Source organism: Westerdykella ornata, assembly GCF_010094085.1.
Source record: "Westerdykella ornata strain CBS 379.55 unplaced genomic scaffold EI97scaffold_8, whole genome shotgun sequence".
Taxonomy (NCBI): domain Eukaryota; kingdom Fungi; phylum Ascomycota; class Dothideomycetes; order Pleosporales; family Sporormiaceae; genus Westerdykella; species Westerdykella ornata.
The window spans coordinates 617,325-642,289 of NW_022986858.1; the positions used below are offsets into that span (position 1 = coordinate 617,325).

Sequence of the window (24,965 nt, forward strand, 5' to 3'; positions counted from 1 at the left end):
GGCTTAGTAATCGACAGTGAAGAAGTGACGTTGAAATGATTGGGCGTGGTTGGTGATGATGTTCCCCGAAACGGAATGGTCCAAAAGCTTTGTAAAGTAGGACGACTGCGCCCGGTCGTGCAAGCCGGAGTCAGCATCATAATGGCCAAGGAAAATCGAGCGGAGCGGATTCATCGTAGCAGTCCGCTATGATCTTCCGCAAACGGTGCGGAGATGCTAAGTAGAGAACTTAGAGGCGGACACGATTTTTATCCAGCGTCGTAGATGACCTTGGTAGAAGCGGAGTTAATACCCATCTGGCGGCCTGCAGTCGTGTATATATATGAGGAGAGAAACGAGGTAGAGATCGAAACTACCCTTCGTACAGTCAGTCCAACAACCACTTTCATCATGTCGTCCCAAGTTCTTTCACACAATTCCCTTCCTACACCAGTAGCTAAGGCTATCGATGCCATCCATACGCACGACAGCGCCAAGTGGATATCTTGCTTTGCCTCTGACGGTGTCCTTATTGATGACCGCAAGGACCACAAGCACCGCGAATCCATACAAATGTGGTTTGAGAAGGGCATCGTCGGGTATCGCGCTACGATGAAGATCCTCGACTTCGGACTGCAGGGCGATGAGTATTGGGTCCACGGCCTTATGGATGGGGACTACGCAGATGACTTTGGTATCACCGAACCATTTCTGCTGTATTACCACTTCCATCTTGACGGACATAAAAACGAGATCATCTTGCTGCGCGTCGATCAGCTAGCACCGGACGAGCCGACGATGCGGGCGGTATGGGCATCTTCGGGGAACATGGACGATCCGTTATCCACATTAAGGAATGGTCTCTGGAAGATACCCGTTCCAGGAGAAGGTCGGACCAGAGTCAAACTCGCAGCGGTGGGGATAAACTATCACGACATCTTCACACTCCGGGGTATAAGTATGCATAAGATGGTATTCCCCCTCATCTTGGGAAATGAAGGTGCCGGTACTCTGGATGATGGCACCGAAGTCATCATATTCCCGCTCATGGGCAACGCTGAGTTCAAGGGTGACCTTACCTTGGATCCCGACCGCCACGTATTAGGAGAAATCACCCAGGGTTCACTGGCCGATTACGTGGTAGTTCCCAAGGGTAATGTTGTACCCAAGCCGAAAAATATGTCCTTTGAGACAGCTTCGGTACTTGGTGTGGCCTGGCTCACAGCGTACCGGATGCTGTTCACTCTCTCAGGGCTCCAAGCAGGACAGAAGATGCTCGTGCAAGGCTCGAGTGGTGGAGTTGCAACGGCACTTATCCAGCTCGGAGCTGCTGCAGGTATGGAAGTGTGGGTCACCGGACGCACCCAGGCGAAGCGAGATCTGGCCACCAAGTTGGGCGCTCAGCGCACCTTCGCACCTGGCGAACAACTTCCAGTAAAAGTTCCGGCGGTTTTCGATGTCAGTGGCGCAGAGACGTTCAAACACTCCATGGAAAGCGTCGGGCTTGGGGGTACTGTATTCTTTTGCGGGTTGCACAGTGGTAGTCCGTTTGCGGAGCTCGACCTGATGAAGCTCATCATTGAAAACATCAAAGTCGTTGGCTCCTATCTCGGTAACAGAGACGACTTTGAGGGACTGGTTAGATTTGTGGGCGAAAAGAATATTCAGCCATATATCGGTACCACGCTTCCAATCGAGAGAGCGGAGGAGGGGTTTCGGATGCTGACGGATGGAAAGGCGTTCGGTAAGGTGGTGATAAAGATGTAATGTTAGCACGTTTTGCACAATATGTATTAATCGATCATTGTCCTTGGACAGAAAGTGATGAATCCACCGGTATCGGTGCGAGGACACGTGATCCAGTGCTTCTTAGCAAGTGCGTCTTCGTCAGTGTCTTCACCGGCGCTGATATGAACGCTCGCCGTTATTTTCATCGCAAAGGAGTGTGTGTGAAAGTGAAGCTGGAGTGAATGTGAAGGGCCAAGATATCCGCCCCTGTCGGTGTCGGCAAAACTTCGGTCTCCGCGTATCCTAGGCACCGCGATCACCCAAAACAAACACGCGCGAGGACCACCACCTCTCACACTCCGCCGCCTCACGCTCACCGCCGCCACTTTTCTCCTTCTCTTAGCGTTAGAACTCGGTGTTCTCGTCATAGCTGCGAGTTTTTCGTATTTCTCGTTCTATTTCGTCCTGCGGGACTTTCTCCCGTTTTCTTCCCTTGTTCTATACCCAACCATGGATTCCGACATGGGATCTGTATTCGATGAGGGCGAAAGCTCCGACTTTGCGCCCGCAAAGCCCGTCAAGGCCGTGAAGGCGAAAGCAGCTGCGTCCAAGAAGGCTGCAGGCGCCCCGAAACCACGAGGCAGACCACCTAAGGATCCCAGTCTGGCGAAACCAAAGGCCAAGGCAGTGCAGAAGAAGAAGTCGAAGCCCCTTTCTGACGTAGAGAACTCCGATGTCGATATGGACGAGGACCCTTTGGACGACGAGTCCCTGCTCAATGATACCCCGCCAAAAGCGAAAAAGCCCACGGTCTCGAGACCAGTAAAGTCAGGCGGTAAACAAATGGCTGAGATTGTGAATGAGAGCTTCGGGTTTGATGGGGCGGATGAGCCTACTCCAAAGGCTAAGAAGGCCGCTGGCGGCGCAAGCGACAAATATCAGATGGTAGGTTGCCGACATGGGCAACCAAGGAACCACTGCTAATACATTGAGTAGCTGACTCACCTGGAACACATCATGAAGCGTCCCGACACGTATATCGGCTCCGTCGAACCCACCCAGGACAAAATGTGGGTATATAACTCCATCACAGAGTCGATGGAGTACAGAGAGATCACCTTTGTTCCTGGTCTCTACAAAATCTTCGACGAAATCTTGGTGAACGCGGCGGATAACAAGCAAAATGACAAGAACATGGACGAAATACGCGTCACCGTGGACAAAGAATCGGGGGAGATCTCGATTAAGAACAACGGCAGGGGTATTCCCGTTGAAATCCATAAAGAACACGGCATCTATGTCCCGGAAATGATTTTCGGACACCTTCTTACATCCTCAAACTACAATGACGATCAGCAGAAGATCACCGGCGGTCGCAACGGTTACGGCGCGAAGCTGTGCAATGTATTCAGCACGAGGTTCACTCTGGAAACAGTGGACTCAAGGCAGAAGAAGAAATATAAGCAGACGTGGACCGACAACATGAGCAAGATGGGAAAGGCCTCCATCACTGATATCAAAGCAGATGATTACACCAAGGTCACTTATTTGGCTGATTACGCCAAGTTCGGCATGTCTGGTATTGACGACGATTTTGAAGCACTGGTCAAGCGTCGTGTATACGACATGGCTGGAACTTTGAAGGGAGTCAAAGTCTATCTTAATGGTGAGAGGGTCAAGATCAATAGTTTTGCCAAGTACATGGAAATGTACACGAAAGCCATCGCCAAGGAGACAGGGAAGGAAGACAACGACGATAAGGAAAAGCCCGTGATCATCACCGACAGACTCGAACGCTGGGACATTGGTTTCGCTGTCTCAGATGGAGCCTTCAACCAAGTCTCGTTCGTCAACTCCATCGCTACCTACTCTGGTGGTACGCACGTCAACTACATCGCAGATCAAATCGTCACAAAGCTCATGGCAATTGTGAATAAGAGGAACAAAGGCGGTGTCAAACTCAAACCGGCTCAGATCAAGAATCACATTTTCCTGTTTGTCAACTGCCATATTGTCAACCCTGCGTTTACCTCGCAGACGAAAGAGCAGCTGACGACAAAGTCTTCCAAATTCGGCAGCACCCCGGTTCTGAGTGAAAAGTTTCTGAAGGCCATTGAAAAAACCGAAGTCATTCAGAACATCTTGCATTTCGCACAGCAAAAGGCCGATCAGATTCTCAAAAAGACCGATGGTAATAAGCGCAGTCGTATGAGTAATGCGAAGCTCACAGACGCAAATAAGGCCGGTACCAAGGACGGTCATCGTTGTACCCTGATTCTCACTGAGGGTGATTCAGCCAGTTTGCTTGCTTTGGCTGGAAGGGCCGTTGTCAATCCTGACTTCTTCGGTGTGTTTCCACTTCGCGGTAAGCTGCTCAACGTCCGCGACGCTTCCATCGACCAGATATCGAAGAATCAGGAGATCCAAAACATCAAGAAGTTCATCGGTTTGCAGCACAAAAAAGAGTACACCGATACCAAAGGTCTCCGCTATGGTCACCTCATGATCATGACAGATCAGGATCACGATGGTAGCCATATCAAAGGGCTTCTCATCAACTTCCTGCAATGTCAATTTCCGAGCTTGCTGAAGATACCCGGGTTTTTGCTCGAATTCATTACACCAATCGTGAAAACATGGAGAGGAGATATCAAGAATCCCAAAGAGGTACACAGCTTCTTCTCAATGCCTGAATATGAGGAATTCAAGGAGGCTCATAAACATCAAAAAGATTGGGAGCACAAGTATTACAAGGGGTTGGGTACCAGCAGCCCTGAGGATGCCCAAGTCTATTTCAGGGATTTGGACACGCATATGAAGGAGTTTCACGTAATGCAGGAGCAGGAAGAGCAGCTCATCGAATTGGCTTTTTCCAAAAAGAAGGCCGATGCTCGTAAGGAGTGGCTACGAGACTTCGTGCCTGGAAACCATCTGGATCTCACTAAGCCTGAGATCACGTATGAGGATTTTGTGAACAAGGAGCTGATTCTCTTCAGCATTGCCGATAACATGCGCTCCATTCCATCAGTCGTGGACGGTTTCAAACCTGGCCAGCGTAAAGTCATGTATACGTGTTTCAAGCGCAATATCAAAAAGGACGTGAAGGTTGTGGATCTTGCCGGTTCAGTGTCCGGCACCACGGACTACGCCTACGGCGAAGCTTCGATGCAGGGCACGATCGTTGGTATGGCTCAGAATTTCGTGGGCTCGAATAACATCAACTGCTTGGAACCTAGCGGTAACTTCGGTTCCCGTTTGCAAGGTGGTGCCGACGCTGCCAGTGCAAGGTACATCTATACCAGATTGAGCCCGTTTGCGCGCAGAATTTTCCATCCTCATGATGATGCTCTGCTCAAGTATGGCGAGTCGGATGGAAACAAAATCGAGCCGGAAATGTATGTTCCGATCCTTCCGATGGTTCTGGTCAACGGTGCCGACGGTATCGGTACCGGATGGAGTTCTTCCATTCCCAATTACAATCCAATTGACATCGTCGAGAATCTGAGGATCCGGATGGCAGAAGGAAGCTCCAAAGAGGATATGAAGCCCATGACACCTTGGTTCCGTGGTTTCACGGGTCAGACCGAGGATCTCGGCGGTGACCGCTTCAAGTTTACCGGCACGGTTCGACAGATCAGCGAGACCGAGGTCGAAGTTACTGAGTTGCCCGTCCGTTTCTGGACTCAAGACTTCAAAGAGAAACTTGAAGACATAATCAAGGCCGAGAAATCGCCTTCCTTCATCAAGGATTACACCGAGTACAATACCCCTGATAAGGTCCACTTCATCATCAAGATGGAGGAAAAGCACATGGCAAATGCTCTGGCCAAAGGTCTCGAAGAAACGTTCAAGCTGTACAAGACCATGGCCACGTCGAACTTGGTTGCGTTTGATGCGCAAGGGCGTATCCACAAGTATGCCACCGTTCTTGACATCATGGAGGAGTTCTACCATATCCGACTTTCATTCTACCAAAAACGAAAGGTACGTCTGTCTCACTTTCGGGCTTGCCAGCTACTAACCCAATACAGCAACATCAGCTGGATGAGTTGCAACATCAGCTGGAGAAACTTACCAATCAGGCCCGCTTCATTCAAATGATTATCGATGGCAAACTCGTGGTCGCGAAGAAGAAGAAGCCCGTTCTCGTCGCTGAGCTCTCAAAGCTCGGGTTCAAGCGGATCCCGAAGATCACTGAAGCAAAGAAAATCGGCGAAATCGAGCAAACGGTGGAAGATGAAGAGGAGGAGAGTGATGGAGAGGCTGGGCTCAATGACTTCGACTACCTGCTAGGCGTAAGTACACAGTTCCCTTATCAAAGTATTTCCAGTTAACGCTTCGTAGATGGCGATCTGGTCCTTGACACAAGAGAAAGTGGAGAAGCTGCAGAAGCAAATCGGGGATAAGGAGACAGAAATCGATGTCTTTATCAAGCTTACACCTAAGGATCTCTGGAACCGGGACTTGGATGCCTTTGTAAATGAATGGAACACTCAGCTGGCAGAAGACGCGAAGCGAGCCAAAAAGGTAGCCAGCATGGGCCGTCGGGAATCAAGGAAGCTTGGGATTGGTGGAAAGGGCAAGGCAAAGAAGAAGAGAAAAATGGACGACAGCGATTCCCCAAGCGACTCAGGCTCTGACTTCGGCCCTGTTAAGAAGAAGACTGCCGTCAGCAAGCCTAAGCCTGGTGGGCTTCTAAGCTACCTGCGGAAAGAGGAGCCTCCGAAGAAGACCGCTCCGACTGCATCGAAGCAGACAGGATTGATCGGTTATCTCAAGAAAGACATCGTCGACAATGATGGTGCCATGGACGTTGACGAGCCTGCTCCAGCACCTAAGCGGGGACGACCTGCCGGAAGCAAGGCTATGGCTAAAAAACCTGCTCCTATATTGTCGGATTCTGAAGACGAAACAGACATCTTTGCAGCGGTCGCCAAGGAACCGGCCACAAGGACGACGGAAAGACCCGCAGCATCCAGGAATGCCCGTGGAGCTGCAACCAAGGCTCCAAAGTACACCGTTGACGAGGACAGTGACGAGAGCGACTACTTTGCCAATCGGCCTGCCGTTTCGGTGACTGGTTCGACCAGCGTGCCAAACGGCGTCAGTGAAAAGAACCCAGCGAAGAAGACGAACCGTGTACAGGAAGAGGATGGCTCGGACGATGAATCCTTGGTGCCACCAAAGCCTGCCACTGGTGAAGTCATTGACGTCCTCGACGACTCATCGGACGAAGACGGCTTTGGGTTCCATGGCCCCAAACCAGCTGCGAGCAAGGTCACCGCAAAGCCCCCGACAAAGGTTTCTGCCAAAGCGGCAACTAAACCAGCTCCTAAGCCAACTGCTAAGCCCAAGGCCGCTGCGCCCGCAACTGTCATAGCCACGAAGAAGACCACTCTCAGCCCAGCGGCAAAGGCGTACGCAGCAAAACTCGCCAAGACCGCGGTGCCAGCACCTAAGGCCAAGAAACCGATTGCTGTCGATTCTGACGATGATATGGAGGACGTGGATGATTTGGCTAACGATATCTTATCCGATGATGACGATGATATGCCGGTATCTAAGCCCAAGGGGCGCGCTGCGGCGCCGGCTGCAAGACCGGGACGTAGGGCTGCGGCGAAGCCGGCGAAGTATACGGTTAGTGATGATGAAGACAGTGAGGAGGCAGCTTCGGATTTTGATGATGAGAGTGATTAACAAGCTCGGCCGGGAATCATATGGTCGGAGGGTGGGAAGAGCTGGAAACGCGAAGGGCGCATGAGTGGCAGGTTCTTCATATTCCCTTTTTCTTATCTATCTATCGTCGCCGCTTTTCGAGTCCTTGGCCTGAAGAGAGCGAACGGGTCCAGTCAGTCTTAGGGTTATGGCGCCTTTTCTCACTTATCAAGTGATTCTGCGGTTTCAGGGGGCTTACATAATATCGCTGGGCTAGTCTCCTTAGGGTATCTTTTCTCCTTTCCGCTGCTGCAATGGGAAGAGTCGTTTGTTCCTGTAAATGCTTTCGCTGTTCACTTAGGGAGGATGTGATGCCCCAAACTCTAAGAGAGTTTTTCCAAGGTACATATTGTCTGTCCCTGCTTCGGCATCGTGAGCGAATGCCCGATGTCGATGGGAGTGCTGGGGTCTCAGACCTTACCTAAATAAACGAACTCCTCAACACCGCGAGTGGTTCGCATCGAAACCTTACTTCAGTCTATACTAGCCATAATGGGCGGTGCAGAACACAAATGTAGATCTAGGAACTCGGAGCAGAAAGCCCGAGTCTGAAGGTCGAGTAAGTGAAAGGAGCTTGCAGAAGTGCCACACAGTGTAGCTTCGTTAAGGTCGTTAGACAAGCAGGTACACCCCTTAACTTTCGATAGAGACTATCCATCGTATTTAGTATCCCTTCTTAGTCGAGAACTAGGCGACGAAGCAGGGGAGTACTGACGCCCCTGTGTCGAACTTGATGTTCCCCACGCGCTGCTACTGAGGAGACTGCAAACACAGTCTCGAGCAACAGGGTCTCGACGCAATACTTGGCACAGTTACTGCAGTGCGGCAGCAGTATATATTGCGGAATACCAGCAGCACAAACTCCCGCGGAAAGCATCCGATCGGTGGAAGTCGCCCCATAAAAAGTGGTCTTTGAAAAGCAAAAACGGCAAACTAATTACAATACTTCCTTCTCGCGAGCCACACAGCTTCACAAACCAACCGTCTCCTAGAATCCGGTAGTTCAACCCCCTCTCCCTCGTGGCACGCCGCACCTCCGGGTACCAGCAAGGTAGGGTACTCCATCCGCCAGGCCAGCAAAGCAGCAAGCACCACCGAGCCTCGACATGGCCCTCGCACTTGCACAACCGACCTGTCATCCATCTTGACATGTCTTTCATTTCCCTCTCCCAGGATCCTTTTGCGTGGCACGACAGCTGTCAGCCATCTGAATGTCGGGGCGCGTCGGATCGCTTGGAACCGATGAACTACGCTGACTGCAGCGGCGGCGGCGGCGGCATGATGAGCTGTATCGGGTGTGGGGCCGGTGGGAACGCATGCACTAGGGAACAAATGGCTATTGATCGGAACGTGGGGTTTGTGTGTGCCACTGCGGTGGTTCAGAGGTGTACGGCCGCAAGCGAGAGAAGCCTAGCTATTGGGGCCCAGAGGAATGATGGTGGACGGGGCCAGCCGGCGGGTCAGATGATGTGCCACGTAACGAGGGGTGTGCTCTTTAGGAGGACAGTCTGGTGGCTTCGGTGCGTTGCTAGAGACTTGAAGTCGAAAGGGATATTTGACGGTCTCTTCACTTGTGGAGATGGGAAGGCCGAAGTCGGTTGTTGGTTGTGTACAGTGCGTTACTATCCAGTTGTCAGAATCCAATAGCAATGAATAATCCTCAAGGCAGAGGGGGTTACAGTCTTCCCTTTACATTCACCATGCACGGACGTTCTGAGAACCAGCAGGATCTTTGTGTTTAAGCAAGCTCGCCACCTGGACAGTTTGTCCGACGAATCCAGCTGCGCCACAAAGCTTGATTGTATCACAATAGTTGTCAGTTGCTGTGGTAGAACTCTGGATGAGCTGACTAGTCGGTGGTTAGTCCTCCCAATGTTTGAACACTGTTCCCAGGTTGTTCCCGCGCCTTGGTCCGCAGTAAATCTGGTCAGGCAATCCGGCCAACCGCAGGTTCCATCCATGGCTCCGCTGCTGCGCAGCCTGTCTACCGTGTTCGAACACATACCGGGCTCAAATTCTTCTCCTGTCATCTTGCAGCTTGTAGTAGATCCCTGAATTTGCATTAGAACGGTATTCTTATCCCGGGTCCAAGGTAACGGTCATTCCACCGACCCCATCGGGAGTCGAGGCCATGCGACCACATCAAGCCGTTACTAGCGCCATAAGACTCGTACGCAACCTCAATATCCGTCGTGGCTTCAACTTGTGCCCCAGAGCAAACTCTCTAGCCTGGTAATAACCTCTCCACGCTATCGAGCGCGGAACAATCTCCCCGATGACCTGGAGGATAGGGAAAGCCGCATTCGTCATTTACATCCAGTCGTTCGGTGGTATGGCTCGTACAAAGGCTGCAGGCAGCGATGCAATGACGCTGAGCTTTCGAGCATTTGACGGCTTCGTCGTACATGACCCTCGGGGAGAGCACTGTCGAACTGGTGGTTGGGTGATCGGTGACTTAGTGGCCGTCTTGTGGATCGTAGTGTGCAAATCCCAGCAATTTTACTTGTGGCACAGCACGTTTGATGACAACTGGCGGGACTGGACGATGGCGGGCGTGCTTCGCGTGGGACGTGAGAGGGGCGGGTCTCGAATGCGATGGGAGAGACCAGCGATAATGGGGAAGGAAAGGGGGGTGGATTATTATTACTCCATGTTGTAGCTTTTTCTATCAGTTAACAAAAGGCCGTGGAGGGGCAGATAGAGGAGATGAACGCGGGAATATGTGCAGCAGAAGACTCACCTCGAAATCGCCAGTAAACGCCGTTTACTAGCTGAAGCAAAAACACTGCAGATACAAAATGGCCAAGATTTCAAAGAAGGGAGAATCAAAACAAATATACAGTGTCTTTCTGTGATGAGCGCAATTTGTGCATCTCTGCATACCTGGGACCCAATATCGTCAGTGTTCGATGGCCCTGGGCACCACGCGCCTCCACGCATGCCATCTTTCGATCTCACAATACCGACTCTGGGGTAGGTGCTTCGTCAGTCAGACCTCTACCTCCCGACCGAACCTTTCTTCCTCGTGCTGAAGCAGGCACGCGGCACCGGCCGCGCGAGCTGGACCGTGGGAGATCTCGGGCTCGCCCTAGGAGTCTGGTAGCCTCCAATAACCCGCAAAACCAGACGCATAACAGACAGCAATCCAAGACCTCATTCTGCCGTATTTCTCGGCGTTGCCCAAGCTGAAACCGCATTGTTGCTGGCTATTCTCGGCTCTCAGAAACTCTCACAGCCCTGGGAGGCAGGACGAAACATTTGAAGTCTATGGTCTGAGAAAGGTCGAGTCCCCATAGCCCTTCGACCGTTCAAAAAGCCGCAACTTCGTAAGAAGTCGGAGCTTGATGTTCCGACCCTCTTCGACTTTTGTAACACACTTCCCCCGTCAAACTCTCCAGGACAGATTCGTCACACCTGTCAAACCAAAGCCCCGGCGCCGTGCATTCCAAAAAGCGGAAGGGGAAAAGATGCCCCAGATGACAGGCCGGCCCCCTCTCCAAGAGGCTCCCTCAATCTTTTCCCCACTCTGGCGTTGTGCAAGTGACCTTGAGTCTCAGAGCCGACTACACATTTTCAGCCAGCGGGCTTGGACTGAGACACGCGTCGAGAGCTCGGCCGCATCTGGATCCTCCCATCTTCTCTGCATTCCGTCCCTCATCCATCACTGAGTTGTCCCCCTTCCCACCGCCTGGTCAATGAAATCCGCAGAAATAAGTGGACTATACACTTAGGCTTCCTGCATGGTCAAGAAAGTCCCTCTGGCAAAAACGGTCATTCTAGAAGCCCTAGAATATGGGTACATGACCCAACCATCTCGAGCTGTAGCCAGTGACTGGACGGGCATGCAGAGGCCTTTGGGCGGTCACGACTGAGACAGAATCGCCGCTCTTTTCTTTTCTGGCGGCAAGGAAATGAAATGGCGGTCAGTGCATGCACATTCGCGTAGTCGAGACGCTCTGATCTCCCATCGTTGGGACAGCCGGTGAGAGCAAAGACGCAAGAGGAGTCGGTCATTGCTATGTCCATAATTTCTGCTCGGTGGTGGTGGCGTAAGCCGTATGGAGAGCTACTCACCCAAAAACTGCATGGACGCTGGGCTGAACATCCGCGAAGAGGCGCCGTTTGCCAGACCAGAATATTGCCTGCAAACAATCATTCAAGGGGAGTCCACCATGACCTAGGGGCTCTCGAGTACATTACCATTGAAACCTCAATCCATCCAATCCGCTCACCGACATTTTCATAAACCAACCATTTCCCGCAGAAAGAAATGCAAATTGGGCGTACGAATCCGAAATTGACATGTCCTGACGCGGTAATGCAACCACGTTTGCACCGCAGACGGCTAAGTAGGTACGTGCACTTTGTTTCAACGGCAACGGGAAGCTGCAGCAGTAACCAGGTACCGATTCGCTGAGGGCCAGCCTTGCCGTCAGAAGGCATGATGGGAGAAGTGGAACCTTTGGGAGCATTTGCCAGCGAGGGACTAGACTAACTTGAGGGGTCCTGCGGGAGGCGATACCGGGAGTACAAGTGACATGCTTTGCGTATGGCAGCCATCGGCCGACGCTTTGACCTCTGAGCCCTTTCATCGATGGATAGAAACTACTCAGATTAGTGCCTTTGTCAACGCGAGAGCAATCATTTGTACTGTTTTACCCGACGGTGTTGGTCAGAAAATGGCAACCCATTTGCTGCCCATGAGACTCCCCCAGCAAAACATCTATGCATTTGCTTCTGAAATGAAAGGACACATCGATATCAGAACAAAGCGAGGTGAAGAATATTCCGGTCAGAAATGCAGGGTTTAGACGGAAAGAGTGATTGATGCTGTGAAACAAGTCCCTTCCCTCGACCCTATCGCCCCCCACCTTTGCCATGATTGTTGATCCAGTGAATTCGACTAGCGTCCAAAGAAGCCGTGCAATCAGCTCTCCCACTGCCGCGTGCTAACAGGTATACGCCCCATAGCGAGAGAACGTGCAGTCTGAAACCGCATACAATTCCCAGAGCACCGTGTACACCGGATGGACTATGCTGGAAGCTTTGACGGGCAGGGTTTGGCGACGCACGTTCCGCAAAGCCCGTAGCAACTGGAGGTTTCAATGAAACAAGAGAAGTATCTGTTTTATAAGGCCTTTGGGACTTTTGAATCTTCTCATCCGACTCCACATCCCCCCTTTTTCGAGAGAAGTCTCAGCGTTCTCTGCTCGTTGAAACCGCCCTTCATTGTTCCCGAGTAGTCTAGTCAGACCTGTCAGGAAGAGGCGTCAGTATTGTGCTCGACATCCTCGACATCTAGACAGTGTTACTTTTTCCGACCCCGCCAGCAAGACGTAGCGGCTCTTCCAATTCTCCAACGTCACCCTTCTGCAATTCCTGTTGGTCTTCGAAGCCAGGTCTATCTCCTTGCCACGGGTCCACCATCGGCAAACGGAAGTCCAGACACCTTTGGTTGGGCGCTCAGTCGCTCATAGTGCGTCCACCCCGCTGCAAGAAGCCCTGAAGTCCAGCAAAGCCCATCGGCCACTATCACTGTCCCAGTCCGAACCAGGTACGTACGTTTGAGGACTACCTGCATACACCGCCGTGCTCTCGAGTTGACGGTATATACCAGCGTCACCATCGACTGCTCCGTTCGGCCACATTCCGCTGGCCCCATCGTATAAGATCGTCATCGCTGCCTCGTGGGCCCCCCAGCAAACGCATTTTGGTCAGGCTCATATCCCGCCCGCCAACGGCCACTCAACTCTGCATATCCTTTCTTTGCGCGTCGTTGCACTGACGCTTGGTTTCACTTCCCGATTCAGTCGTTGCTTCAGAACCATCATTGCAGCCCGCGATCAAGAAGCTCTGGCGTACAGCTTGCCTGCCCTCGACTTACAACCTCGAAGCTCCATTGTTCCTTCTAGTTGAACCATGAGAATCCAGTCGTTGCTCAACCCGTTCGAATGCGGCGAGACTCACCACGGGCGCCGCAACTCCAAAAGCGTCACTCCACCCATTCCGGCTCGCCCCGTCATTTCTTGCCCTTCCTATCCTAAACGCCAGAAGATACCCAAGGACGCTGCCATCTTCGCCGAAGCGGATGTGAATGGGCCAGTCAACTATCCTCCGCACGGGGCAGACGGCGACGAGGGACTCCTGGCACAGCATCGTAAGTTCCAACTGTACCCTCCTCTGAACGAGATTGAGCGGAGGAGTGCTCGCCGCATACCGTACAACAGCGACAAGAAGGACTTTATGCCAAAGACGGGGAGAGAGGCATTTGAAGGTGCGTTCTCTCCTGTTATTTCTCCAGGCACCCATACTAAGACCTGTCAGTGTTCCAATATCAGTTCAAGGTTCCAGGCGACGAGAAGACGTACAATGTGCTCTGGGACTATCAAGTCGGCCTAGTACGCATTACGCCCTTCTTCAAATGCTGCAAATACAGCAAGGTCAGTCCCTCCAAAAGTAAAACCGACTCCCCTTTACTAACTGCCGCAGACCACACCTGCCAAAGTCCTCAACCTCAACCCCGGTCTCCGAGACATCTCATACAGCATAACAGGCGGCGCACTAGCAGCCCAAGGTAAGCAAAACCCCCTCCCCGGTCGACTAAACGACACCCCTACTTACATTACTTCCCCCAGGCTACTGGATGCCCTACGACGCCGCCAAAGCCGTGGCCGCCACCTTCGCCTACAACATCCGCTACGCCCTCACCCCCCTCTTCGGCAACGACTTCCCCTCCACCTGCCTCCACCCCCGAGACCCCAACTTTGCCAAATTCCTCATCGACCCGGCCATCGTGAGGAAATGCACGCGGGACACGCACCGCTGGCGGGAAGAAGGGTCGTCGTACCGAGTAGCGAAGCCAGACAACAACAGTCCCACACCACCACTACCGCCGCCGATAACGACGCCTGGAATGACCTTCGTAAACCCGCCGTGGTCGTCTCCCAAGACGACGAAGAGGCAGCACCGTGTAAAGGTCAGTGACCAGGAGAGCGGGTACGGCTCCACCGACGAGGATCACCAGGAGAAGTGCGTTTTCTCGCCAGACGTGTCGCCTCGCAGCTGTGGGTGGACGGCCATCAATCAGCCGTACTCGCCCACGTCGGTGTCAGGGTTTAGCTCTCCTCAGCGGTGGCTTACTTCGGTTCCTAGCAGCACGGCGCCGCTTGTGGCGAAACGGACGCTGTCCAAGGTGGTGTATGAAGACGACAAGGAAGTCGTGCGGCCTTCGACGGCGGTATCGACGGCGGCGTCAACGACGGAGTCTATCACGATGGGGGAGACAGACGACGAGGTGGAGTCGAAGGGTTATCGTCATACGCAGGTGGACTTTGATGCTGCCACGACTCTACTGGGTCTCAGAGCTGCTGAGAGCTCACTCCATCCAGCCAAGCGCACCCGGCATGGGTCCGGGTCCTGACCCAATGGTGATTGATCCTATTATAGGATCTTAAGTTGCGTCGTGGGAGGTGATGTTCAATCTTTATACGCTTCAGTTTCCCGCTCTCCTAGTGGGTACAATTCACGCATTTGCACGGGATTCACGGGGCCGCGCTCTGGATGAAACCACTCTGTTATATTTATCAGGTCTTTTCAACGACCACTTTGGCTTTGGGATGGCAATATTGGAGATTACATGTATAGACTTGGCCCGCAAGAAGAGTAGGCTGGAGGGGGATGGGCTATATCACCGAGCAACTCTATTTCTTCTGAGCCTTGAGCGACGGGAATCTCTTTAGTGCCCCTTCAATCACCTTGTCCTCGTTAAAGATGTACGTGACGCTCTCATGCTTGATGACTTCTGCAGCCCACTTGGCAAAGTTGGGCAATGCGTTCAGTCCCGTGAGGACAGACTCCGGCAGGATGCCATGTTTTGCGAACGTGTAGATGCGGAGGATGAAAGGGGCAGTGAGCGCCTTGAATCGTCAGTTACGTAGGACTATAACAGGATCTTTGTTTTCCCTACCTCGGCCAATGTCAACTTCTCGCTACCCCCGAAGAAAGGCGCGGCATCCTTCAGTAGAGGCTCAATCTCCTTGGCAACAATGCTGACGAAGTCCTTGGCGAGCGCTTCCTTCTCCTCCTGCGTGTCTTTCTGCGCGATCTGGAACCAGTGGGATCCGGCCTTGCTGAACCACGTGTCCACGAAGAAGTTGATGCGGGCGCGCTTCAGGGCAGACTTGGGGTCGCCCGAAGCGGGGACGAGATGGGACGGGTAGGCGTCTGCGAGAAATTGCGCGACGATGCCCGACTCGGTGATGATTTCGTCGTTTAGGGATCCATCGGAGATTTTGATGGCGGGGACGAGACCGCGCTGTTGGATGCAATCAGCGAAAAGACTCGGCGGAAGCTTCACGCTAAGAGAAAACCAAAAGTACTACATGGAATTTCTAGGACCGCGGTATGCAATTTCTAACACCTGAGGTCAAAAAGATAAACATACCGGATTAACCTCCAAATACCATGGCTCTCTCGGCTTGTCCAAATCAATAATCACCTCCTCATACGGCAGACCCAACTCCTTGATGACTATATGAGCCCGATGTGCCCACGGGCATCGGTGGTTCGTGTAAAAAGTGATCTTCGGAGAAGCCATTCTTGTTACTGATCTAAAAAATCGGTATGAGGTTGTAATTGAGTGAATGTTCGCGAGTCAGGTAACAGGGGAGCTATGGCCAAGTGGGGAACGGAAGCTAAGAAGTAGTGACGACACAGAGAGAAAGTATAAAGTAGAAACACCAAGGATTTGTCGGTAATACTGTGGTAGGGACCCGAAGATGAATTTATACGTGGCCTCGGGAGGACAGTTGTGTCGGTGTCACGGTGCTTAGAAATCAATTGCGTCAATCGTCCGCATATCGCATCTTACAAATAACACCAGACAACCACAGTGAGGCTGCTGCCCCGCACGCGGACGGAGTCCGCCATTCGGACCAAAACCTGGAGCCCCGTCTTAGCTGTGAGCGATCGCGTAGGCCATCGAACTCCTCTTGCGATCTACCTTCCCTCTTCACTTCTGCTGTTCGTACGGTCGTGAACTTGACTGTTGTGCTACGGTATGACAAAAGCCCGCGCAGTTTTATCTCGCCGGAATCGGAACTCTGTGAGCGCAGAGAAACCGATTGTTTCTGGACATGACTGATAGTCGATGGCTGTGCAAAGATGACCGATAGTGTGTCGTTGCGGCGAAAAGACGCGGTCCATAAAGTCCGGTGCTGCGAACACTCTCAAGGCATCACGAGGGCATGAAGCCCTTAGTCCAGGCCTCTTGTTTCGTCCTCGCCTCAGTGTGCTCAAGCCACCACCAAGTAGCTGTTCAAGCGCATCAGCATGGGACCCGTCACCAATGACCAACTCTTGCCCAGAAAGATCCAACTAAACCCTTCAATCCCCACTATTCCGCTTGAGCATCGCCTCCGCCGCCTCCAACGGGTCCATCTGCTTCCTCCTCTTCTGATTCCTCTTCTCCCTCTTCTCTTGCCTCTCCTGCTCCTCCCTCTCCCTCGTCATCTCCAACCGAGCATCCACATCAATCACCACGTCCTTCGCCTTCGCAGCCTCCCTCTTCCTCTCCGCCAACATTTGCAGCCGTTCCCGTACCTCTTCCAACGTCGCGACCCTCACCTCGCCCGTCTCCCCGATGGCTCGAAGGTGCTGTGGACTAATTTCATGCTGTTCGTCCGTTAGTCAGGCCCCGCTTTAGCAATATAACCATGGATTCTACATACCTCAATAAACGCCTTATTATCCTTGAACGTCAAGTCGCAAGCCTCGCAATAGAAACCCGCTCCCCTCCCTCTCCTTCCCACCGCCGCGCCCGCAGGCACCACCATAGTCTTGCCCACCATGGACGCCATGTCGAGGCGCCGGGTGCGCGCCTCCGTCGGACGCGCATCGGGAGGTGAGGATTCCCGGCGGTAGTACTTCTTTCCCTGGAGTTTGGCTTCGTAGCGAGCCTTTGCTTCTTCGCGTTCACGGCGTTCGCGCTCGGCGCCTCGTGCGGCGGCTTCCTCACGGTTGAAGGTGCGCCGGAAGTCGGTGTCGCCGCCGGCGGCGGTGCGTTTCTCGGCCATGTTGAGGTGCGTTCGGGTGTTTGGTAGGGACGATGATGGGTGTGGGGTGAGGCCTTGGACCGTCGAGATATGCGGAAGTCCGATGGAGCTTGGACGGGGGACGTGCAGGTGAATTGCGGCTAATCCTTCATCAGGGAAGGCGGCAGAGGCCACGTGATTTCCGCGTTCATCTTCTCCTGCAGAATTGAGAGATTCTCCGCGATTAGAAGAGTGTCGTGGTAAGTTATTCTGTGCTCAGAAGCTCTTTGAAATGTCTGTTGGTGTTTATTGATGTGTAATAATCATAATCCAAAGACGGTTGATATCTTTGCTAAGTGATGCGCCGATCAAAGCGGCCATAAATGAAAAGATCTGTCCTCGGAGCAACCAAAAACTCCTCGCTATGCTTCAATAATCAAAGAATTCAATCCGCCCAATATCACATCACATTGTGTCTTCCGCGACAGGTTGGAATGGGTCGAGTGGCCGTCAATCGGCTGCTGTGGCGCTCTCCATATCGGAAACTCGAAGCACAATGCGGAGTATCCAGAGGTGACAAACTTCGAAACCAACATCGCGGAGGTTCTGGCCTATGGCCGTGTCTTTCCACATCAATAAGGCGGGTACATGCCAGGGGGCCTCGGATACCCTCCCGGGAGAATCGGCGGCGTCGGCGCCGCTGGGGGTCCTCTCATAGATCTTCCCGCCACGGCAATCATCTGCTCGTCCTTATAGCCCACTGAAGCCTCTCTGTCCCTCCTCTTCTTCTTCTTCGACTCCTTCCCGATCCTCGAGTGATCATATCCCCGATCCGCATACCCCGCAGCAGCGAACGGCGGCTCCACGACCCTGGGAGAGCGATCACTCGGTATTTTCAGTTCTATAAGACTGTAGAAGTAGTCTAGGACCTCGGGGTAGCGGAGAACTGAGGCGCGCCAGTCTGCGTCGATACCCCGCTTAAGCTCGGCATGTGCCTCTGCGATCTGGCTCTGGAGCTGAGCAATGTAGCCGGGATGGATTGGCGGATGGCCAGAGTACTGCATGTATATGGAGTAGTTGGGGAGGGAGGCTAGGTAGGCGGAATGCGCCTGCTTGCGCGTCGACGTCAGGCGTTCAAAGGCGTTGAGGATGTGTTGCCGCGCATGTGCTATGACCCAGTCTCTGTGAAGCAATCAGCTCTGCTACCGCTGCGGCTTGAGAGACGACACACACCGTATTTCAGCAAGCTTCGCCTCCATGGCACGATGCTCGGCTTGCTTGACGGCTATCTGAAGACGTTCCGACTCGCAGGAACATTCGGGATACGCCGGTCCATTGCAGATGGCACAGTTTGGGGCCGCATCCATCTCTCATGCTCAGAGAAGTCTCGAGTACATTATAGCGGCGCCGCTGGATCGAAGCTGTTGGTGATGTGGATTGGAATGGTGTTTTGAAGGGAGGGGCGTTTCGTAGAGAACCAGAGGGAATCACCGCAAGGGTCAGTCAGGACGACAGTTGGACGTTAGGTCGGTTGAAGGCATAGGCGGTGACGAGGTACAGGATACATGACGCTGCGGCGGAGACTGTAGACGACAAATGGGTTAGCTCTGCGGCTTATAGGCCAGGCCGGGATAGATTGCACAGATCGAGATGCGTGGATGCGTTGGCATTCTGTTCAACACCTTTCCCCGCGCCAAGACTCGGTCATCTCCATCACAGGGAAAGCAGCCCGACATAACCACACACACCAGCCCTGAAGAAACCTCCTAGAGCCAGCGACTCCCCTTGCTTGCGGCTTCTGTGTAATCAGTAGTCGCTTGTACACAAGAACTGAACCTCTACACGGATGCTGGATCGTCTTCCCGCGCGGGGCTGATCGAAGCATGACCATCTTATTTGAAAAAAATGGAGTTTGAAGACATTTCGGAGCTCTATTGTGTATTGTCAATCGCTGAAGAGATGTCTAATGTACGAAGCTCGGATGGATTGCAGTTGCCGCTGCATACAGAGGCTGAGTAAGAATCCTAGGGGTATCCAGTGGCTACACCAGATTTGAATTCAAACTATGGGCCTAGACATTACTTGGTTGGGGGATTAAAGACAGAATAACATATCCGCACGTGGGTTGGCAATGCCCCAATTAATGAGATGCAAGAGAACTGACAGTAGCGAGATGAGAGCAGGCTCAGGGCAGCCATAGGCGGCATTTTGTGGTTGACCGACCGCACCGTGTATTAAACGTACAAGAAATGTGCAAGGAGTATGCATATCGAAGGCTGGCATATTGCTTACAAGTGTCTAGGTACGGAGTCCTCTTCGTCAATACTTTTCCGTGTAAACCAGCCCATCCCATCTCGAACGAAACTAACATCAACTTCTACCCTGCGCTTCATAGAGCAGTGTCGAGAAGAATCTCGTAACTCACTTCCGCAAACCAATTCACCCATAAACCCCAAACGAAAACGACCAAGAGGCCGCTTCCCCAATGCCGTCATGCCGAGGCTAATCCCCTCTCAACTCCATAATCTCGACGACCCATTCAGTAACCAGAACTTCACCCCGAGGTCCAATAAACGAATCTCCAAACTATTTTGTTTTCTCTTTCGTGTCCAATATCCTTAACTTCTCCCTTTAAACTTCTACATTTGTGAATACCATATTACTTTTTCCATCTTCACTCCTTCTCCGTCAATTTCACGAAAATGGCCAGCGAAGCACAAGCAGATGTCCAACTCCACGACTTCAAGAACATCTTCTCCCTCGAGGGCAAGGTAGCCGTCGTTTCCGGTGGATCTCGCGGTCTAGGTCTCCACGCCGCATCCGGGTACGTCAAGCCTTCCCCAAGCATTTCCCAATCCCTTTCATGTTTTCCTTCTGGCATATAGCTTTTATGTGCCAGTTACATCTATCCCATCAATGACACCCATATCTCTTCCCCCCCATCCCACCACAAAAACGGCGCATTAACAGCCACTCCCAGCCTCCTCCAAGCCGGCTGCACCAAAGTCTTCATAACCTCACGCAAAGCCTCCGCGTGCGCCGAAGCCGTCGCAGCCCTCAACGCCCTCCCCACCAAACCCCCCAATGCCCGCGCCTACTCCATCCCCGCCGACAGCAGCAAGGTCTCCGAGATCGAGCGCCTCGTCCGCGAAGTAAGCAAACTCACGGATCACGTCGACATCCTTTTCGCCAACGCGGGCGCCACGTGGGGCGCCTACTTTGACCAGGTGGACGAGAAGAACGGGTGGGATCGCGTCATGGATCTGAATGTCAAGGGCGTGTTTTTCACGATCCAGAAGTATGTCCATCTTCTCTATGTTCTATATATTTATATAAGCGCTCAGTGAAACTAACGTCCCTCTAGATTCGCACCCCTCCTCACCAAACGCGCCACCACCGCCTCCCCCTCGCGCGTCATCGTCACCGGCTCCGTCGCCGGCATCGCAGTCGGCTCCCTCGGCGCCTCCGCCGCCTACAGCTACGCCGCCTCCAAGGCCGCCGTCCTGCACCTCGTGCGCAACCTCGCCGTCGAGCTGGGACCCCGGCACATCCTCGTCAACGGCATCGCGCCCGGGTTTTTCCCCAGCAAGATGGCGAATGTGCTTATGGAGAGGAGTGGAGGCGTCGAGGCGTTGGAGCGGGCGAATCCAAATGGCAGGGTCGGGAGGCCAGAGGATGTCGCTGCTGCGGTGGTTTTCTTGAGCTCGAGGGCCGCGGGGCATGTCAATGGGGATACGATTGTGTTGGATGGGGGGAAGATGTTGGGGAGTGCGCGGTTGGAGAGGTTGTAGGCTGCAGGTTGTTGGGTTGTTATATGGGTTTTCGGATAGGGGATGGGAAAGGGTGGAAATCTTGTAATGTAGAATAGCATCTTCTTTGAGGCGATTCCCGGCGAATCAGCTATCCAATACCGGTTCTTTTAGCCTCTAAATAGATAGCACGTACCAAGCAAGGCATTCGAAACTCCCTGGACACACAGAGACAGAGTCGGAAAATGGAGATGAAGACGGAGATAGAGACGGAGAAGTGGTGTGCCCTAAGCTAGGTGCCACTTTGGAAGTATCAGATCGATGCATGCATGCGTGCAAGCATGTAGCACACTGCAAAACAGCAACGCAGCTACCAACAATTTTCCCGCTATGAGTTTTATATTCCTCCCTTTTCCCTCCTAACAAATCTCGACAGGCGCTTTTGCAGCCTAGGCAACAACAAACGTAAGACATAGTCACACTGCGAAACATAGAGACGGAATTTTGTAGTGGAGAAGTGAGGAAGGGTGATCGCCCCAGCGATGTAGTCTAATTGCAAGATAAGCAAGTGTAGTTTTAAGTACCACACAATAATGATTAATCGTCACTTCAACCTCTAAAGAATTGAACTCCCAGCACGCTAAAGGGTATCATGAGATACAACAACAGCACTACCCCTCCTTTCCCGCCGATTCCCCTTGCTCTTCTTCCCAGAACCACCTTGCTTAATAGACAAATGCAAAGAAAACGTGACAAAATAATAACGGCAGCATGCTTTTATGAGGACACGTAAGACGCTGCTCAACGGGAGCCTGCTATGGGTTTCTCCCGATTCACGGAAACATGCCGCGGAGGCAAAGGAGTGGTTGCAGAGCGAACAAGGACCCATCTGCCTGACACTCGCCTGCACGCCTTTTCGGACACCGTGGATATCCCACGATATCCAAGACGCTCTCTTGAGACTCTCAGGCGGAATCGGTCTGCACCTGGCGCATCCATTTCATATAATATTCGCGATACTGATACGACTTCGATCCGACGGTGTTCGTTGCGGCCCTGCCTCCGCCCTCGTCATCGAGGCCGCAGTATCACTCGTCAACTGCAGCCTTTTACCTGGGTTATGCGGCGGCGAATGATAAAACGAAGGCTGTCCAACTCGAGCGCGGTGCTCTTCTTGGATTTGTCGAATTCGATGCTCGATACCCGCCCAGTCGCTCCAGTCTGATTCCAAATCATTCCCTTCCTCGACGAGTGCCGTTGCCTGAACTGTCAGGCCGTTGGTTGCCGCAACACCTTGCATTGGTTCTCCATGGCCATGGTGAGATTGTGCGTTCGGATGCGGTGGGGATATCGGAGATGGATCCGCCGTCTCACTGCGACCCTCCCAGACCCAGGCTTGCTGCGAGTGGCCTTGAAGGTCACCGCTCGCGTAGGCGAGCATCTCTTCGTCCAGCTCGAGGAGGTGGTGGTCCCAGTTACCACTGCGTACTCTCTCGAATAGATGACCAAGAAAAAAGGCAAGGTGCTTCCCGCACGCCCCATTGACCTTGCGTGTACTGCCAATGGCGGCTGCGAGACGCGCACAACTCAATGCGGTCTCGTAGTCGCCACAAAAGCAGGAGATGAGTATACATCTCCAAAGGTGCATGCATATCATGTTTGAGGCCAAGTGCAACGCTTTGGCTTGCCATCCTCCTGGGCTAGCCGTGCCAAATGATATATGCGTCGCCCGTGATATGAGAGTCGAAGTATCTTGCGCTACTAATGAACAGCGCTGAAGAGCTTCCATCCGTTCTGATTGTCGGCAGACAGGAGACAGGTTATGCCTGTACGCGAGAAAGCGTGCGCTTTGAAGGGCTAGGAGAGGAGGTAACAATGTTGGATCCAGGGGCGTGTCATGCGTGTGTTGATATGGTCTCGGCAGAACTCGGAAAACGGACTGGAGTCTCTCATCAATGTCTTGAAGCATTTGAGGGGTAACAATGACGGATCTGAGTGCCTGCTCAACATGCGTAACCTGGCGGGCTACGTGAAAGAGGGCGAGCGCGACGCTAAAGGTATCTTCATCTGCGGAATGACCATATCCTGGAGAGTTGAGTGCGGCGGGGAGGGTGATACTGCAATCCGCATCTTTGATACACATGGGAAGGCTCGAATCCAGGAAGGTCAATCTGCAGAAATGGTTAACTTGATCTCAAACAGCTTTCGGTCGGTCAGTCGGCGACTAACCTATCCAGAGTATATACCGACCACCAAAGGCGGCGCCGCATTTCCGCTTCGGCCGGAGGAGCATCTATTTCCACATGTAACCTCAATACTTGTGCCATTTTCACAGTGGACGCCAGCCACGCTGCTCCCGCTGTCTTCATATTGCGCTCTGTTGCGAACAAACTCAGCAGAAACGCTACAGATACGAGGTGGACGGAAGCATTCTGCGGGAATGGATCAACTGACTGGCTAGCCAGTCTAAGGTATGCCGAGCTTCGAGGGGCATGTTGGGAACCAGTCGGAGGGTGCACGTCATGCAAAGACGCGCAAGCCAACACGGCGAAAAGCAAGCCAACCCATTCTTGTCGCTTTCCTAGTAGGCTCCTTTCATTATACACCTGTTCCGCTTCTTGTCGGAAGGCAGACCAGTCGAAGATTGGATATAATCGGTGAATTGATTCAAAGTAGGCGCGCGAGAGTTGGACAAACTCGGCTCGAGATGGTAAATCGGAAAACGTGGATGGACCAATGGTCGACGCACTTCGGTTGTCCTGGTGGAACGGAGAGTCAAAGATACCATGTGCATAGTTTTCGATGTTTTGCCGTACTCTATCGAACCCTTTCATGACTGGCACTGGGCGCTTCTGCGATTGTCCCGACTCAGATGAAACAGACTCCGTTCGGTGGTGAGCCTTCCCTATTGGCCCCTTTGGTTCTGGACCCTTTGGGTCAGAGAGTCTTGTCCGCAAGAGAGCGTTCTCCTCCGTGAGTTCAGCGATTCTGCTTTGCAGATCTTGGACTTGCCTGCTCTCCAGTCAGTATAATCATCAGCCGGGGCAAACGATGAGTCGCTCACTTGATAGAAGACATGCGGCGGTTTGTCTCCTTGGTGAACTGACATTTATGATTTCTGCTGGAGCACTCGGAACATGCCGTTGTCTCTGTCGCGTCGCACTATGATATGATTAGTTTTTGAACGTGGAGACAATGACGCCCAAGACATTTGTTAATCTCTACAAGAACATCATTCAAGTTATAGCAGCATATCGTCGCCGTCGGGGCTTACAGCCTACAGTGCTCGGTATAACTCTGGACTCATGTACAGCTTTAGGTACCTGAAATTGTTGAACAGGGAGACACCGCCTCGAGAAGACCGAGCCTCAAGGTAGGTTCTATATGGCAGAATAACAAACGATTGGAACAGTCTCTACTCACCTTGACTTTGCGCTCCCTGCAAGCATCACAGCTAGGATCTTTGCGTCGTTGACGATATGTTCGTTTTTGTGCGTTGAGAGTAGGCGCAGACATGTGTGGAGGCGCCACTCCAGCTCCAGTCAGACCTGCCGTTTGTGGCGCTTCTTGTGGTAGACCAGATGTGCTTGGCGACGCAGAGGACGCGCTGTAGGAATGGTTGTGGAAAGAGGCATTGTATGATGCCGGAGACCGTAGCTCCAACTGAGGTAGGTAACTTGAGAGCACTGACGGTTGTGAAGCTGGGGCTATGGTGAATGGATTCGGTGGTCCAGGTGCCATGCTCTGTGAAGACGATATCCTT

At 52.7% G+C, this 24,965-nt stretch overlaps 9 protein-coding genes across 9 annotated transcripts; 5 read left to right on the forward strand and 4 right to left on the reverse strand.

Moving 5' to 3' along the window:
- The first annotated feature begins 144 nt into the window (after positions 1 to 144).
- On the forward strand, positions 145 to 1,763 carry EI97DRAFT_432779 (NAD(P)-binding protein). Its single transcript, XM_033798242.1, has 2 exons — positions 145 to 366; positions 526 to 1,763. The coding sequence occupies exons 1-2, from the start codon at positions 265 to 267 to the stop codon at positions 1,744 to 1,746; spliced, it is 1,323 nt and encodes a 440-aa protein (XP_033654713.1). The 5' UTR covers positions 145 to 264; the 3' UTR covers positions 1,747 to 1,763.
- Positions 1,764 to 2,052: 289 nt separating this feature from the next.
- On the forward strand, positions 2,053 to 7,828 carry EI97DRAFT_397162 (type II DNA topoisomerase). Its single transcript, XM_033796355.1, has 4 exons — positions 2,053 to 2,652; positions 2,704 to 5,691; positions 5,739 to 6,002; positions 6,052 to 7,828. The coding sequence occupies exons 1-4, from the start codon at positions 2,218 to 2,220 to the stop codon at positions 7,402 to 7,404; spliced, it is 5,040 nt and encodes a 1,679-aa protein (XP_033654714.1). The 5' UTR covers positions 2,053 to 2,217; the 3' UTR covers positions 7,405 to 7,828.
- A 743-nt stretch (positions 7,829 to 8,571) lies between these two features.
- EI97DRAFT_441922 (uncharacterized protein) lies at positions 8,572 to 9,069 on the forward strand (the record flags this gene model as incomplete). Its single annotated transcript, XM_033799727.1, has 1 exon — positions 8,572 to 9,069. One exon carries the CDS (start codon positions 8,572 to 8,574, stop codon positions 9,067 to 9,069), a length of 498 nt encoding a protein of 165 aa, XP_033654715.1.
- Positions 9,070 to 13,341: 4,272 nt separating this feature from the next.
- On the forward strand, positions 13,342 to 14,842 carry EI97DRAFT_500789 (uncharacterized protein; the record flags this gene model as incomplete). Its single annotated transcript, XM_033802674.1, has 4 exons — positions 13,342 to 13,696; positions 13,747 to 13,862; positions 13,912 to 13,996; positions 14,058 to 14,842. The coding sequence occupies 4 exons, from the start codon at positions 13,342 to 13,344 to the stop codon at positions 14,840 to 14,842; spliced, it is 1,341 nt and encodes a 446-aa protein (XP_033654716.1).
- A 280-nt stretch (positions 14,843 to 15,122) lies between these two features.
- Positions 15,123 to 16,018, reverse strand: EI97DRAFT_375567 (glutathione-S-transferas-like protein omega 1; the record flags this gene model as incomplete). Its single annotated transcript, XM_033795512.1, has 3 exons — positions 15,123 to 15,338; positions 15,389 to 15,736; positions 15,866 to 16,018. 3 exons carry the CDS (start codon positions 16,016 to 16,018, stop codon positions 15,123 to 15,125), a joined length of 717 nt encoding a protein of 238 aa, XP_033654717.1.
- Positions 16,019 to 16,418: 400 nt separating this feature from the next.
- Positions 16,419 to 17,790, reverse strand: EI97DRAFT_312036 (uncharacterized protein). Its single transcript, XM_033794613.1, has 2 exons — positions 17,151 to 17,790; positions 16,419 to 17,094 (listed from the first exon to the last, which is right to left on the reverse strand). Exons 1-2 carry the CDS (start codon positions 17,493 to 17,495, stop codon positions 16,807 to 16,809), a joined length of 633 nt encoding a protein of 210 aa, XP_033654718.1. The 5' UTR covers positions 17,496 to 17,790; the 3' UTR covers positions 16,419 to 16,806.
- Positions 17,791 to 18,085: 295 nt separating this feature from the next.
- Positions 18,086 to 18,820, reverse strand: EI97DRAFT_375777 (uncharacterized protein; the record flags this gene model as incomplete). Its single annotated transcript, XM_033795529.1, has 2 exons — positions 18,086 to 18,635; positions 18,687 to 18,820. The coding sequence occupies 2 exons, from the start codon at positions 18,818 to 18,820 to the stop codon at positions 18,086 to 18,088; spliced, it is 684 nt and encodes a 227-aa protein (XP_033654719.1).
- A 1,335-nt stretch (positions 18,821 to 20,155) lies between these two features.
- EI97DRAFT_375576 (NAD(P)-binding protein) lies at positions 20,156 to 21,244 on the forward strand (the record flags this gene model as incomplete). Its single annotated transcript, XM_033795513.1, has 3 exons — positions 20,156 to 20,277; positions 20,434 to 20,751; positions 20,818 to 21,244. The coding sequence occupies 3 exons, from the start codon at positions 20,156 to 20,158 to the stop codon at positions 21,242 to 21,244; spliced, it is 867 nt and encodes a 288-aa protein (XP_033654720.1).
- A 958-nt stretch (positions 21,245 to 22,202) lies between these two features.
- EI97DRAFT_417307 (uncharacterized protein) lies at positions 22,203 to 24,656 on the reverse strand (the record flags this gene model as incomplete). Its single annotated transcript, XM_033796920.1, has 5 exons — positions 24,626 to 24,656; positions 24,267 to 24,364; positions 23,432 to 24,214; positions 22,496 to 23,373; positions 22,203 to 22,441 (listed from the first exon to the last, which is right to left on the reverse strand). Exons 2-5 carry the CDS (start codon positions 24,278 to 24,280, stop codon positions 22,203 to 22,205), a joined length of 1,914 nt encoding a protein of 637 aa, XP_033654721.1. The 5' UTR covers positions 24,281 to 24,364; positions 24,626 to 24,656.
- Positions 24,657 to 24,965: the final 309 nt, after the last annotated feature.